This window comes from Rhinopithecus roxellana, chromosome 9 (assembly GCF_007565055.1).
Source record: "Rhinopithecus roxellana isolate Shanxi Qingling chromosome 9, ASM756505v1, whole genome shotgun sequence".
NCBI classification, from domain to species: domain Eukaryota; kingdom Metazoa; phylum Chordata; class Mammalia; order Primates; family Cercopithecidae; genus Rhinopithecus; species Rhinopithecus roxellana.
Genome location: NC_044557.1, coordinates 19,000,609 through 19,014,981, shown reverse-complemented (window position 1 = coordinate 19,014,981; position 14,373 = coordinate 19,000,609). Strand labels below are relative to the sequence as shown.

At 41.9% G+C, this 14,373-nt stretch overlaps 1 protein-coding gene across 4 annotated transcripts in view; it reads left to right on the top strand.

Annotated features, from left to right (window-relative positions):
* Window positions 1-5,136: 5,136 nt before the first annotated feature.
* The window catches only part of IDO2 (indoleamine 2,3-dioxygenase 2), a 78,455-nt gene continuing 69,218 nt past the window's right edge, over window positions 5,137-14,373 (top strand). Inside the window, exons 1-2 of one of the 4 annotated variants that reach the window (XM_010354613.2) lie at window positions 5,137-5,295; window positions 6,053-6,168. In XM_010354613.2, coding sequence (XP_010352915.2) covers window positions 5,253-5,295; window positions 6,053-6,168 — 159 coding nt within the window. In that variant the 5' untranslated portion in view covers window positions 5,137-5,252. Of the gene's footprint in view, window positions 5,296-5,790; window positions 5,809-5,905; window positions 6,169-14,373 lie in introns of those variants that run through there. The other 3 variants (XM_010354612.2, XM_030937906.1, XM_030937907.1) reach the window with 3 other exon arrangements.

Genomic DNA, 14,373 nt, shown 5'->3' with positions numbered 1-14,373 from the left:
TGTGTATTTTAACGACACAACAAAGATCAAGGGAACTTTAGTCCTTACAATGTAATGATCAAAAAGTGAAATAATCAACATAACATTGCTTGTAGACCATGCAAACAAACTTATTGCATTTGTATATTTGTAATAAACTGTTTTATAAAAACAAAATGTAAAATGTGTGTATTTTACTTGCACTTTTATTGTTTCCCTACTTCTTAGACATGTTAAGAACTATGGAAAAAAGATATGGGAGTTTGTGAAAATTTAAATAATTTGTATTTATATTACAAGAAACAGATATTAGAATGTGTTTGTTTTATATTTCTTTTGTAGCAGAATTTTCTTTTTTTTTTTTTTTTTTTTTTTTTTTTTTTTGAGACGGAGTCTTGCTCTGTCTCCCAGGCTGGAGTGCAGTGGCCGGATCTCAGCTCACTGCAAGTTCCTCCTCCTGGGTTTACGCCATTCTCTCGCCTCAGCCTCCCAAGTAGCTGGGACTACAGGCGCCCGCCACATCGCCCGGCTAAGTTTTTGTATTTCTTTAGTAGAGACGGGGTTTCACCGTGTTAGCCAGGATGGTCTCGATCTCCTGACCTCGTGATCCGCCCGTCTCGGCCTCCCAAAGTGCTGGGATTACAGGCTTGAGCCACCGCGCCCGGCCTGTAGCAGAATTTTCTAGCCAGGCATGATGGCTTATACCTGTAATTCCAGCACTTTGGGAGGCTGAGGTGGGACAATCACTTGAGCCCAAGAGTTTGAAATCAGCAAGGGCAACATAGTGAAACTCTTATCTCTACAAAAACTTCTCTGTCTATATCTATATCTATATAAAGGAATTTTGTGAGGAAAACTATATATTTTATATATATATGAATTTTCTCAGGAAATATATCTGCAAATGAATTTTATAAAATATAACATCACTTTATACTTGATTTATTTCATTTAACAATTATTTTAAAGTAATATACTAATAAACTCATTTTAAAAACTGCTATGACCATAAAACTATTAGATATAACATAAGAGATAATCTAGGTAACCTTGGGTTTGGAGATAACTTTTTATATACTACACCAAAGGCACAATCAAAGAAAAAATAATGACAAGCTCTATATCACATATCAACATTAAAATGTGATCTGGGAAAGGCATCATCAAGAGAATAAAAAGACAAGCCACAGACTGGGAGAAAATATTTGCAAAAGACATATGTGATAAAAGACAATTATCAAAATATACAAATATGTCCCAACCTGCAGGACAGTCGAACGGGCTCTGGAAGGGGGAGTGGGAATGGAGGAGACAAGAAAACACGAGAAATGGAGACAAGACAAATAGCCTGATCAAGTCTCGTTTAATGGTGGCAGTGCAATGCCTTATATAGGCTGGCAGGGGAAGAGGTGGGGCCTGGGCGGTAACGGCGGGGGGGGGGGGGGGGGGGGGGGGGCCGGGTTTTCTCAAATTACAATCGCGCATGCACCCGTTGGTTGGTAATTTTCCCGGGCGCAGGATCGCGCCTGCGCTGTAGGCTGCATATCTTCCTGGGCGCGAAAGGCTTGCGCAGGCGGAAACAGTTTAGGCGCGCGCGGGAAAAGCTAGCGCCAGCGCGGGAAAGGTTTGTAATGAAGAACCCGGAAATGTGCCATCTTGTTCCGCTTTGCGGAGATCAAGCAACAGAGGTCGGCTAATTCCGGGCCTCATGGCTCCGGACACAAATAATTCTTGAAACTCAAAAACAAGAAAATGAACAACTCAGTTAAATAATGGACAAAAGATCTGAGCAGAAACCCCATCAAAGAAGAAATACAAGTGGCAAGCATATGAAAATATGATCTACATCATATGCCATTAGGAAATTGCAAATGAAAACAATGAGATACCACTACATTTCTACTACATTGGTGAAAATCCCCAACACTGACAGCACTCAGTGCTGGTGAGGATATGGTGCAGTAGAAATCCACACTCATACCGGTCACAGTGGCTCACGCCAGTAATCCCAGCACTTTGGGAGGCTGAGGTGGGTGGATCACGAGGTCAGGAGTTTGACATCTGCCTGACCAACATGATGAAACCCTGGTTCTACTAAAAATACAAAAATTAGCCGGGCGTGGTGGCACACGCCTGCTACTCGGGAGGCTGAGGCAGGAGAATTGCTTGAACCCAGGAGGTGGAGGTTGCAGTGAGCCGACAGTGCACCACTGTGCTCCAGCCTGGGTGACAGAGTAAGACTCCAACTCAAAAAAAAAAAAAAAAAGAAGAAAGAGGCTGGAAGTGGTGTCTCACACCTGTAATCCCAGCACTTTGGGAGGCCAAGGTAGGGCAGATCACTTGAGGTCAGGAGTGGGAGACCAGCCTTTCCAGCATGACAAAACCCTTTCTCTACTAAAAGTACAAAAATTAGCATGCTTTCTTGTAGTCCCAGTTACTCGGGAGGCTGAGACAGGAGAATTGCTTGAACCCGGGAGGCGGAGGCTGCAGTGAGCAGAGATCGCACCACTGCACTCCAGTCTGAATGACAGGGCGAGACTCTCTCAAAAAAAGGAAGGAAGGAAGGAAGGAAGGAAGGAAGGAAGGAAGGAAGGAAGGAAGGAAGGAAGGAAGGAAGGAAAGAAAGAAGGAAGGAAAATTCCATGATTGCAGTCTTTATGTATGTATGTATGTATGTATTTATTTTTTTATTATTAAGTATAGTAAAATAAGGAGGGATAGATGTCATGGAAAATGTCAAGAAGGTAAAAGGGTTAAAAAAAAAAGTAGGCTGCAATGTCAGATACTTGAAAAGTTAATCAAGGAAAGGACTTAAATGTCCCCATTGAATTTAGGAAGGAAGAAGTAATTAATGAACTGGACAAAAACACTCAGTGTACCAGTGTTATCGATTTAGAAACTGAAACTAAGTACATCTGATGTTGCTTTTAGGAAACAAGTAAATCATGCCCTAAAAAGTTCAACTGTGACCATATATTCTTTTTCTTTTTCTAATTTTTCCTTGGCCCATTTCCAAAAGGCCCTAATACCCAGACAGATAGAAATGGATCCCTTGCTGTGCACTGGTACTACTGTGACTCATGGAAAGCTGATCATGGAACACAAAACACCAAAATTCCCAGCCTTACTGTTAGGAAAGAAAGTTTCTGAGCACAATTATATCTAGTCAACTTCCTCTTAGTAAGGAAGAGGCCAGGCAGGGCTTCATGTAGGGTATGGCCCTGTGTTCCTTACTGCAGGGTAAGTTTCTGGGGCTGGGAGTAAAGCAGTGTGACCAAAAGCAGTACAAAGTTCTACCTGACAGGCAGACACTGGTCCTACAAATATGAGGTCCATAATGAGACTAAGAGATCATCCATCCAACAAATATTTATTGAGTGCCAGATATTGGGCTTGTGGCTAACGGAAAATACAAAGTTGGGTTGGATATGGGTTCTGTTTTCAAGGAGCTTATAATCTAATAGGAAAGATATGGTTACTACATTAGTAGCAATCAGACCGGATAGAACTGGAAGTGTGATGCAAATGAGGTACAGATTGACTGTAGAATTTTGCAGAAAGAAAACAATTCTGAAGAAGTGTTCATGGAAGTATTAGCTTTTGAGATGTGTCTCAAAAGATAAGTGGGGTTTCTGTTGGAAACATTCAAAACTCTCTCTTCTAGCTATTTTAAAATATACAATATATTATTTACTATAGTCACCCTACTGTGCTATGAAACACTAGAACTTATTCCTGCTACCTAACTATAATTTTGTACCCACTAACCAACCTCTCCCTGTCCCTCCTCCCCCTATTCATCCCATCCTCTGGTAACCACTGTTCCACTCTCCGCTTCCCAAAACAAAGAAACGATCACTGTTTGGGTGATGGAGATGTCAATTACCCTGATTTGATCATTACACATTGCATACATGTATAGAAATATCACATGCAACTCTTAAGTATATACCATTCTTATGTACCAAATACAAATAAAATTGAAAAAAAACCTTTGGCTGGGGGCGGTAGCTCATGTCAGCACTTCGGGAGGCTGAGGCAGGCGGATCACCTGAGGTCAAGAGTTCCAGACAGCCTGACCAACACAGTGAAACCCCACCTCTTCTAAAAATACAAAAATAAGCCTGGTGTGGTGGCAGGGACCTGTAATCCCAGCTACTTAGGAGGCTGAGGCAGGAGAATTGCTTGAACCTGGAAGGCAGAGGCTACAGTGAGCTGAGATCGCTTCACTGCACTTCAGCCTGGGTGACAAAGCAAGACTCCATCTCAAAAAAAAAAAAAAAAAAGAAAAAAAAAAAGAAAAACTTTTTGTAGAGTAGAGATTCATCGTGGTGACTGTCAAGAAAATATTTTGCAAAGACAGTGTGAATAGCTAGACCAAAGAACAAAATACTAGTTATTTCAGGAGCAGTAAATCATTTTTGAGGGCTTGAGCAAAGGTCTTACTAGAAAGGTGCTTAGAGGTCAAATTTTGGACATAATGCCAGGTGAAGTGGCTCATGCCTGTAATCCCAGCACTTTGGGAGGCCAAGACGGGTGGGTCTCCTGAGGTCAGGAGTTCGAGACCAGCCTGGTCAACATGGTGAAACCCCATCTCTACTAAAAATACAAAAAATTGGTGTGGCGGTGGGTGCCTATAATCCCAATTACTTGGGAGACTGAGGCAGGATAATCGCTTGAACCTGTTGAACCTGGGAGGCAGAGGTTACATTGAGCAGAGATCATGCCACTGCACTCAAGTCAGAGAAACAGGAGCAAAACTCTAGGACTAGAGCTGAGGTATGAAAAAAAAAAAAAAAAAAAAAAGTCGAGTATTTAATTAAATAATTCATTCATGCTGTAAAAAGTAAAGTAGAGGTTCCTCTTCAAAGACTTTCCTCCCCGTCTCATTAGGAGTAAATAATAACTTATCTTAGAAACAAAATTTATTCAAAGACCTGTGCTAACATTCTTAAATATCTGCTAGCCGTAATAAGCAAATCAATGTATGCTATGTTCTTAGCTCCCACAATTTAGCCTAAATATTTGCCCTGGCATGGTTATACTGGTCCAAGCAAGCATTAGGTCATAGCCTGTTCATTTCCTGATTTAAAAGTGTTTTTATCTTTCTCAGTGTTCCACAAGTTACTTCCTCCTTCCTTTGTTCTCCTCTACCTTTGCCTCTTTTAAAAAGTTCTGAGTTGTTAGGCAATTGGGACAAATACAGAATGTGAGGTCCTGTTTCAGCCAATGGAAACCAGACATAGCAGTAGGGTGGACGTGTCAGCTTATAAATGACCCTGTCTCCTTTGGTGTACTCTTGTGGCAAAATTGCTGGTGAGTGTACCTTTTCTGCAGGAAGTAAAAATGACCTTAATAAATTTATGTTCAAGTGCTATTTCTTTACAGCACGGAGGAACAAACATTTCAAACAATGCTATTATCAAGTTTGTTAGTATTTATTATCTCATTTGCTAAACTAAAAAAAAAAACCTGTCTTTAATGTGTTCAAATATTTAAAAAAGTTACTGTGTTGCTTCTTAAAATAAATCAATCGTAATTCTAGACTATGTTGCTCAAACTACATACAACACCCTCTGAGCTTCTGGCAGGCCCTTCCTCCCCTCCCTGCTCACCAGAGATCACTGAAATAATTGTCTGCATGTAACTTCTAATTTTGATAGTTTACTCCATTTGGAGTAACTCTGACCCATTTGTCAAAGTTCGCAATGGAGCAGGTTCCTGTTAGGGTACAGGTTTGATAAGCCACGACCACAGGTCTATTTCATTTCTCCTTTTCCAATGTGGAACAAATTTGTCTCTGGGATTAAAATAACTTTTCTCATATTGGTATGTGAGAGAAAATGAGGGAATTTCTTTGAGTTTGTTTGGTTTGTCTGTTTGTTTAATCAGCATTTTTAAAATTATTTACTCATCCCTGTCTCAGAGAAAGTCCATGACGATTTGGAATTCAACCTCAGGGCAAAGTTCTCCCCTGTACTTGAGACACTGCGCAACTAACTGGAACCAAAGGATGCAACCTGGGTGTTTAATATATTAGGCACAGTTGATTTCAGTGACACTTTCCATGCAGATACTTCAAGCAAAATAATGGAGCCCCGAAGACCGAATGTGAAGACAGCAGTTCCATTGTCTTTGGAAAGATACCACATATCTGAAGAGTATGGCTTTCTTCTTCCAGATTCTCTGGTAAGGATAGAGCCTTGGTAAGGATAGGTCAGAATATGTTTCTTGAGATGTTGGTTGGTTTGTTTTTTAAAAAATGTATGTGATTATTAAGAGACATGCAATATAAATATCAAGTTGTTTAGCTGAGAAAGATGCTACAAACAGCATAGATTATCATTACCATCAAAAGAGAAGTGACAGATGCCATAGAGAACAGGTCAAATGGAATATTTTTTGTTTCAGTTTCTTTTGACTAGATTGTCAGGCAAGAGAAATTATAAGCAAACCTGTAGTTATCAAGAAAAAGAATGAACTTATATAGAGATAAATTATAAGAACAAATATAGAGCCTCAGCACCTGGGACATGGCACTTCCAAGTACATGAGCTAAGGTCACAGCAAGACTCAAGCCCCTTCAACAGAATACCTGGAATTTCTCTGTTAAATATTTTCTCCTTTGCATGACTGCATGTTTATAATGCAAATCCCTCCAGGAGCATTTACTTATAAACTATCCTGGATCATTACCACGACATTTTGATGTAAATTAGTTTATCTTGACTTGCTAGTGGGAGAAAAAAGAGAACAGGAGGAAACTTGGGTGCTTCCAGGGCTGGTAGGAAGGATTAAATCTTTGCAACAATTTCTGAGAAGGGGAAGGAAACCTTGCTAACAAACAATACCTCTTTCCTAATTCTACTGGGAACAAATGATCTCTCAGCAATGGGAGCTTTACTTTCTGCAGAAAGAGTGCTACTCAATGGCTGTCCAGCCACGAGAGCACACCAAACAAAGGAGACAGAGTTATTTATAACCTGACGCATCACCCTACTGCTGTGTCCAGCTTCCATTGGCTGGAATAGGATCTCACATTTTACACTTTACCCAATTGGCTATTAGTTTAAAACGTTTTTAATTGGGTAAGGGAACAGAACAAAAAAAGAAAAGTAAGTTGCCCAGGGATAGTTAAGGAAGCATCTCCAAATAAGGAGTGACATGCACGATGGGCTGGGGCTTTTCTAGTTCTGTCCAGGCATGCCGGAGCAAGCTACAACAGCTGATTTGGACAGCCACTAATAGTGACTAGCAATGTTATAGTAAGAAATTGTGACTTTTTATAATCTTTGAAGAAGAACTTTCCCATTTCTCACAGTGCCACTGCACTCCAGCCTGGGCAACAAGAGCGAAACTCCATCTCAACAAAACTAAACTAAACTAAACTAAACTAAACTAAACTAAACTAAACTAAACTAAACTAAACAGCTCTTTACTCATGGAAGCAGCAGAATTCTTATCTTTATTTATATCACTCCGGTAACACTCAGAAGTAGACAAGCCTCGGTGTAGGTATTCAGTAAAAGCCCATTGAATTCCACACTATTCTTTAATCATAGTTAAATGGCAAATTGGGCTGGAGGGTGGAGGTGGAACTTCTTCTAAATTACTGCAATGACCGCAACATCGAACCGCTATATATATATATAATATATATAAATATTATATATATATATATATATATTTTTTTTTTTTTCCCGAGACGGAATCTCTTTCTGTTGCCCAGGCTGGAGTGCAGTGGCACTGTGGGAAATGGGAAAGTTCTTCTTCAAAGATTATAAAAAGTCACAATTTCTTACTATAACATTGCTAGCCACTATTAGTGGCTGTCCAAATCAGCTGTTGTAGCTTGCTCCGGCATGCCTGGACAGAACTAGAAAAGCCCCAGCCCATCGTGCATGTCATTCCTTATTCGAGATGCTTCCTTAAATATCCCTGGGCAACTTGCTTTTCTTTCTTTGCTCTGTTCCTTTACTCAATTAAAAACGTTTTAAACTAATAGCCAATTGGGTAAAGTGTAAAATGTGAGATCCTATTCCAGCCAATGGAAGCTGGACACAGCAGTAGGGTGATGCGTCAGGTTATAAATAACTCTGTCTCCTTTGTTTGGTGTGCTCTCGTGGCTGGACAGCCATTGAGTAGCACTCTTTCTGCAGAAAGTAAAGCTCCCGTTGCTGAGAGATCATTTATTCCCACGTTCATTCTTTTTCTGTGACACCAAAAACTTCATTCCTAACAGCATGATCTCCGCTCATTGCAAGCTCCGCTTCCTGGATTCAAGGATTCTCCTGCCTCAGCCTCCCGAATAGCTGTAACTACAGGCATGCACCACCATGCCCGGTCAATTTTTGTATTTTTAGTAGAGACGGGGTTTCACCATGTTGACCAACCCAGTCTCGAACTCCTGACCCTCAAGTGATCCGCCTCCCTTGGCCTCCCAAAGTGCTGGGATTATAGGCATGAGCTACCGCACTTGGCCTGGACCCCAAAGTTTTTAACTGAGTGGTCTTGGCCCTCATTTAGGATGTAATAACAATAATAATAATAATAATAATAATTAAAAGTCAAGGGTTATAAGCAGAACTAGTTCTGCTTTTGCCACTCATAACTTTGAGGAAGTCATTTCCTCTGGAGTTCAGCTAGCTCAAATGTAGAAAGAGGGGGTTGACACCTGATGGTCTGTAAAAGCTTTGATAGTTTTAATGCTCTAGGCTTTGGACCATAGCAGATGAGAAAAACAGTGTTGATAAGGGCTAGATGATGAAACGGATTTGCGTTACAATTTGAGTCCAAAGTAGAATTAAGAAAGAGGTATTGTTTATTAGCAAGGTTTCCTTCCCCTTCTTAGAAATTTCTAATGGCAGAGTCTCGTCTCACCACAACCTCCACCTGCCGGGTTCAAGAGATTCTCCTGCCTCAGCCTTGGCAAGTAGCTGGGATTACAGGCCTGTGGCACCACGCCCAGCTAATTTTGTATTTTTAGTAAGATACAGAGTTTCTCTATGTTGGTCAGGCTGGTCTCGAACTCCCGACCTCAGGTGATCCACCTGCTTCGGCCTCCCAAAGTGCTGGGATTACAGGCATGAGCCACCGCTCCCGGCCCAGCTGTTAGTTTTGAAATCAAGTTACAAATCTGCAAGTAACTCCGCCATCAGTAGTAATGACAGCGGGGGTGCTAATGAAAGGCTCCGTTTTCTGGGGTATATATCCTGGTTCTTTGTCTCCACCGAGAAAAGAATTACGACACGGATACACACGAGTGGGTTTAGGAGCTGAAAGTTCAATAGACATAAAAGAAGAGAGAGAAAAAAACGCTTCTTTATGCTGAGAAAGCGGGTCGCCCAAAAGGGTCTGCTTTGCGGTGGAAGGCAATGGATTTTGTACAAAGGCTTGACGAGGCGGTGATTGATTTACATAGGGCCCAGGGGATTGGTTTGATCAGGTATGCCATTTACATAGCTGGGGAAAAGACTGGCCCTCCCACCCTAGTCTTTTATTTGCAAATACAGCCTCCACCTGGCAGCCGCCATGATACCTTTACACGTGGTTTTACCTGGAGGCTGTCATGATGCCTACACACCGGGTGACAAGGAAAAGAGTGAGGGCCGGGCGCAGTGGTTCATGCCTGTAATCTCAGCACTTTGGGAGGCCGAGGAGGGGCGGATCACCTGAGGCCAGGAGTTCGAGACCTGCCGGTCCAACATGGTGAAACCGCGTCTCTACAGAGGGTTTACAATTTGAAAATTAGCTGGGTGTGGTGGTGAGCACCTGTAATCCCAGCTACTCAGGGGCTGAGGCAGGAGAATCGCTTGAACCCAAGAGGTGGAGATTGCAGTGAGCGGAGATCGTACCATTGCACTCCTGATGGTGATGGAGTGAAATTTTGTCTCAAAGAAAAACACAAGAGAGCATAATCTCCATATTGAATGTACCTGGCTCCCAGGTACAGCTGCTGTCGTTTACATATGAAAGCTCCTAGTTTGCATATATATCAGGCTGCTTTCAGTTAGAGAAGAAGTGGTTTCAGGCTGCTTTTTATTAAAGGAAAATTCCAGTGAGACCTCTTTCACCCTTTCTAGCTGCCTACAAATAATTTCTTAATAACTCCTGTGTTACTATGCACAGTTGGGTTGTGGTCCAGAGGACCGGACTGTTTCCTCTGACACTGCCACTAGGTTGACCAAGTGTCCCTATTTGTTAGGTACCGGATGAACTCCTGACATGCAAGACTCTCAGTACTAAACCAGGAAAGTGCTGGGACAATTTGGATGAGTTGGTCACCCTAAGTTGCACTTAGTAGCTCTTGTGACTTTGAGTGAATCACAAACATCCCCTAACCCTCAATTTTCACATTTACTGGATGGAAATCTGGTGCCACCTCCACCAGATTCCTATGGAGAATGAATGTGAAAACACTTTCATAAATCCAGTGTAAGGACCAGAAGCCAGTCTTCTGACCTTGAGCCAGTGCTTGTTAAAACTCCACTCTATACGTCTAACCCAATTCAGGAATATCCTGCCTACTTCCAAAGGAAGAAAAAACCAAATTGCTCTTATTGGGATTAAATGTGTACACTGAGCTGAGGAAAAATAATATTACAAATGAGTTAAACATGACGTAGATCCACAGTTGTACAGTTCCTCTCTTTGTTCTTTCCTCTTTTGTAACTATGGAAACAGGAGAAACAGATGAGAATCAAGTTCTCGTGACACTCCCTGCCTGACATGCTATGGTTTCGTTGATGGAATTTCCATTCCTGAGCTTATGTGGAAAAAAAGTCCCTTGTGAAACTGGTTTTACTCTGTTATGATCATTTTCCCCAGATTTCTCAAAATGTACTTCCCTGTTTCAGTTTTGATTTTCTTTCATTGGTGTGACCTTTTTCAACAACTCCCTTTCTGGGAAGAGGTAGCAGAAGGACATTTTCATCAAAATCTGCCCCAGGTTGCTTCACAGATGAGGAGGGACCCAGTCACTAAAATCACCAGGCAGAGTGTTGCAAGAGCAGATGGAGAATCACAATTGGCTGTCCTGCTCAAGGGGACACCAGATCTTACTTTCCTTTAGTTGAAAGGCAAGCGTCAGAGTCGAGAGGCTGTACTTTCATGTCCAGTGGCCCCAGAAGTTCCTTCAGTATCTCTTTTGTTTTCTCACTATAGATAGTTGCTTGAACGTGTGTGAAGAAAACATAGTCAAGACAGTGACTTAAAAAAATTCTGGTTTTGGGGAAGGAGTCTGACTTGGTTTCAAATATTCTATCCCATTGTTTCTGTCAACGTTCAAAATTTTCCAAGTTCCACAACATTTATTGTAGAAAATGTGTGCCTCACCAATTCATACAAATAAATATTTCATATGCCCTACATGTGTACAGGGGGCATGGATGTGTGTTTCTGGAGGTGTTATGCCCAGACCGTTTATTCCCCGAAGAAGACCACCAGAGTCCAGAGTCAAAGCCAAGCGGCAAGGATCTTTAATGCAAGTTCGAACTTGTCTCTCCGTTCTACAACATACAAGAGGGCCCCGAATGATGCATGTGCCCGCTTTTTATAGCCCGATGCATACAGGATATGTAAGGTTACAGAGGTACAAAGGAATTCTTTTGGTTGCAGCATCACAACTGGTAATTGGTTAATATTTTAAGTTATACAATTAACAGTTTTCTATTTGTTCCCGCGCATTTAGTAAAATTACAAACGGTTGTGACCTTATCAGGGGCTCTCTAGGTGGTGTTTCTGAGATGTGTGGGGGGGAGGATATGTTTGTGTTGGGCTCAGGAAGTTGGGACAAAATAGAGGATTGTGTTTGTACTGGGCCCAGGACTAAGATATGTGGCAGACACTGGTAATTAGAGCAGGACAGCTGGAATCTATAGATAACCTAATCGGTTAGGTCCGGGATCGATCTTTAACTAGGCTCAGGGCGCCGCCCGGGCTGTTTGCCTGTGGACTTCATTTCTGCCTTTTAGTTTTTTTCATTTGATCTCTTTCAGAGGGAGGGCTAATTTCTCTTTAGACATGGAGAATACAAGGAAATTAGCTTAGCATCAAGAAGGTTAGAGCAGGCGACAAGAGTGAGGAGAACTGAGAGAGCTTAGATGTGAGGCTCTGGAGTTCAGATTTTTTTTTTTTTTTTTTTTTTTTTTTTGAGATGGTGTCTTGTACCCCAGGTTGGAGGGCAATGGCGAGATCTCAGCTCACTGCAACCTCTGCCTCCGGGCTTCAAGCAATTCTCCTACCTCAGCCTCCTGAGTGGCTGGGATTACAGGCATGAGTCATCACGCCTGTCTAATTTTGTAGTTTTAGTAGAGACGGGGTTTCTCTATGTTGGTCAGGCTGGTCTTGAACTCCCGACCTCAGGTGATCCACCCTCCTTGGCCTCCCAAAATTCTAGGATTATAGCCATGAACCACTGCGCCTGGCCTATTTTTTGTATTTTTAGTAGAGACAGGGTTTCACCATGTTGGTCAGGCTGGTCTTGAACTCCTGACCTCGTGATCTGCCCACCTCAGCCTCACAAAGTGCTGGGATTACAGGCGTGAGCCACCGGGCCCAGCCTGGAGTTCAGACTTAACACATCCTGTAAATGACATGATGCATCTGATATTTGAAGAGTTTTCCTCAAAGAATGTTACATACAAGGTGGTTTAGAGTTGTTGTTCCTGGCTGTATAGCAAAAGTACTTGCGGAGTTTTAAAAAATACTGATGCCGAAGCTCCACCTAGAATAGTTCATTCAGAACCTCTAGCATAACTAACCTCAGTACTTGAAATATGATTATTACAAATGTTAGTCAACTGCTTTTTTAGGCTCTATGACTGATAGAAATCTTTCACTTTTATATCATCTCCAGTTAATGAGTCCCATAAATTGAAAGTCTAGTTTTAAATTTTTACTTCACATTTATTTTTACTGATTGTATTATTATTATTATTATTTTCGAAACAGAGTCTCACTTTATTACCCAGGCTGGAGTGCAGTGATGCCATCTCGGCTCCCTGCAACCTCCGCCTCCTGGGTTCAAAGGATTCTCCTGCCTCAGCCTCCCGAGTAGCTGGGATTACAGGAGCCCACCACCACACCCAGCTAATTTTTGTATTTTTAGTAGACGGTGTTTCACCATGTTGGCCAGGCTGGTCTCGAACCCCTGACATCAAGTGATCCACCCGCCTCGGCCCTCCATCTCAAAACAAAAACAAAAATAATAACAAAACTTTTCTCTTCTACCTGAGATGTTTAAATTTAAATCACACCATTTGTACAAAAATTCCCTATCTTGTCCTTAAAAATAATTTGCAATCACTGGCTAGTTTTAAGAACAATTGCCATCTTAACTGAATACCATTTGTTCTGTCTCTCTAGTTTCAACTTAATAACCCTTTCTGAATTTTCTATTCTTTCAAAATTTTTCTGGCCATTTTATTGTTTCCATTTAGTAAAAACTTATTCACCAGTTTCTATACCTAAGGGCATTTAGGAAGTTGTTTAGGATACAGACGTGATAAAAAGACCAGTGTGAAAACTCTCCACTCCTACACATTACATTCTAGTCCTCATCTCCTGGCATTTAAGTCCTCAGTGATTCCATGCACTTTTGCTTTTGGTTTGGGCAGATGCTCTGAGTTCAATGTTTCTTTGAGATGAGGACCCCCTATTCAACTCACAAATCCCATAAGGAGGCCTCTGTGCCTTTGCTGGTGCCCCAGACAGGGTGCTGATCCGTACTTACCTTCAAGATTGTGAAGTCAGATTTAATAGTATAGTGGTTTGTGAGAGCTGCTGTAATAGCAGTCGCAAACAGTTGGGCTTAAAATACCACAAACGGGGGCTTAAATCACAGAAGTTGATTTTCTCACAGTTCTTGAGGCAGGAAGTCCAAGATCAAGGTGTCGTGGAGTTCGTTTCTTCTCAGGTCTCACTCTTTGGCTTGTAGACGACCTCCTTATTATTGTGTCCTCACATGGTCTTTTCTCCGCCATGCACAAATTCCCCATGTCTCTATGTCTCTCTCTTTTTTTTTCTTTTTTGAAACAGAGTCGTACTCTGTCACCCAGGTTGGAGTGCAGTGGTGCAGTCTCAGCTCACGGCAACCTCTGCCTTCTGGGTTCAAGTGATTCTCCTGCCTCAGCCTCCTGAGTAGCTGGGATTACAGGTGCGCTCCACAAAGCCCAGCTAATTTTTTGTATTTTTGGTAGAAATGGGGCTTCGCAATGTTGGTCAGGTTGGTCTCAAACTCCTGACCTCAAGTGATCTGCCCACCTCGGCCTCCCAGAGTGCTACGATTACAGGCGTGAGCTACTGTGCCCACTCTTCCCCTGTCTCTTTGTGTCCAAATTTCCTCTTCTTTATGGACACCAATCAGATTAAATTGGACCCACCCTAAAGGCTTCA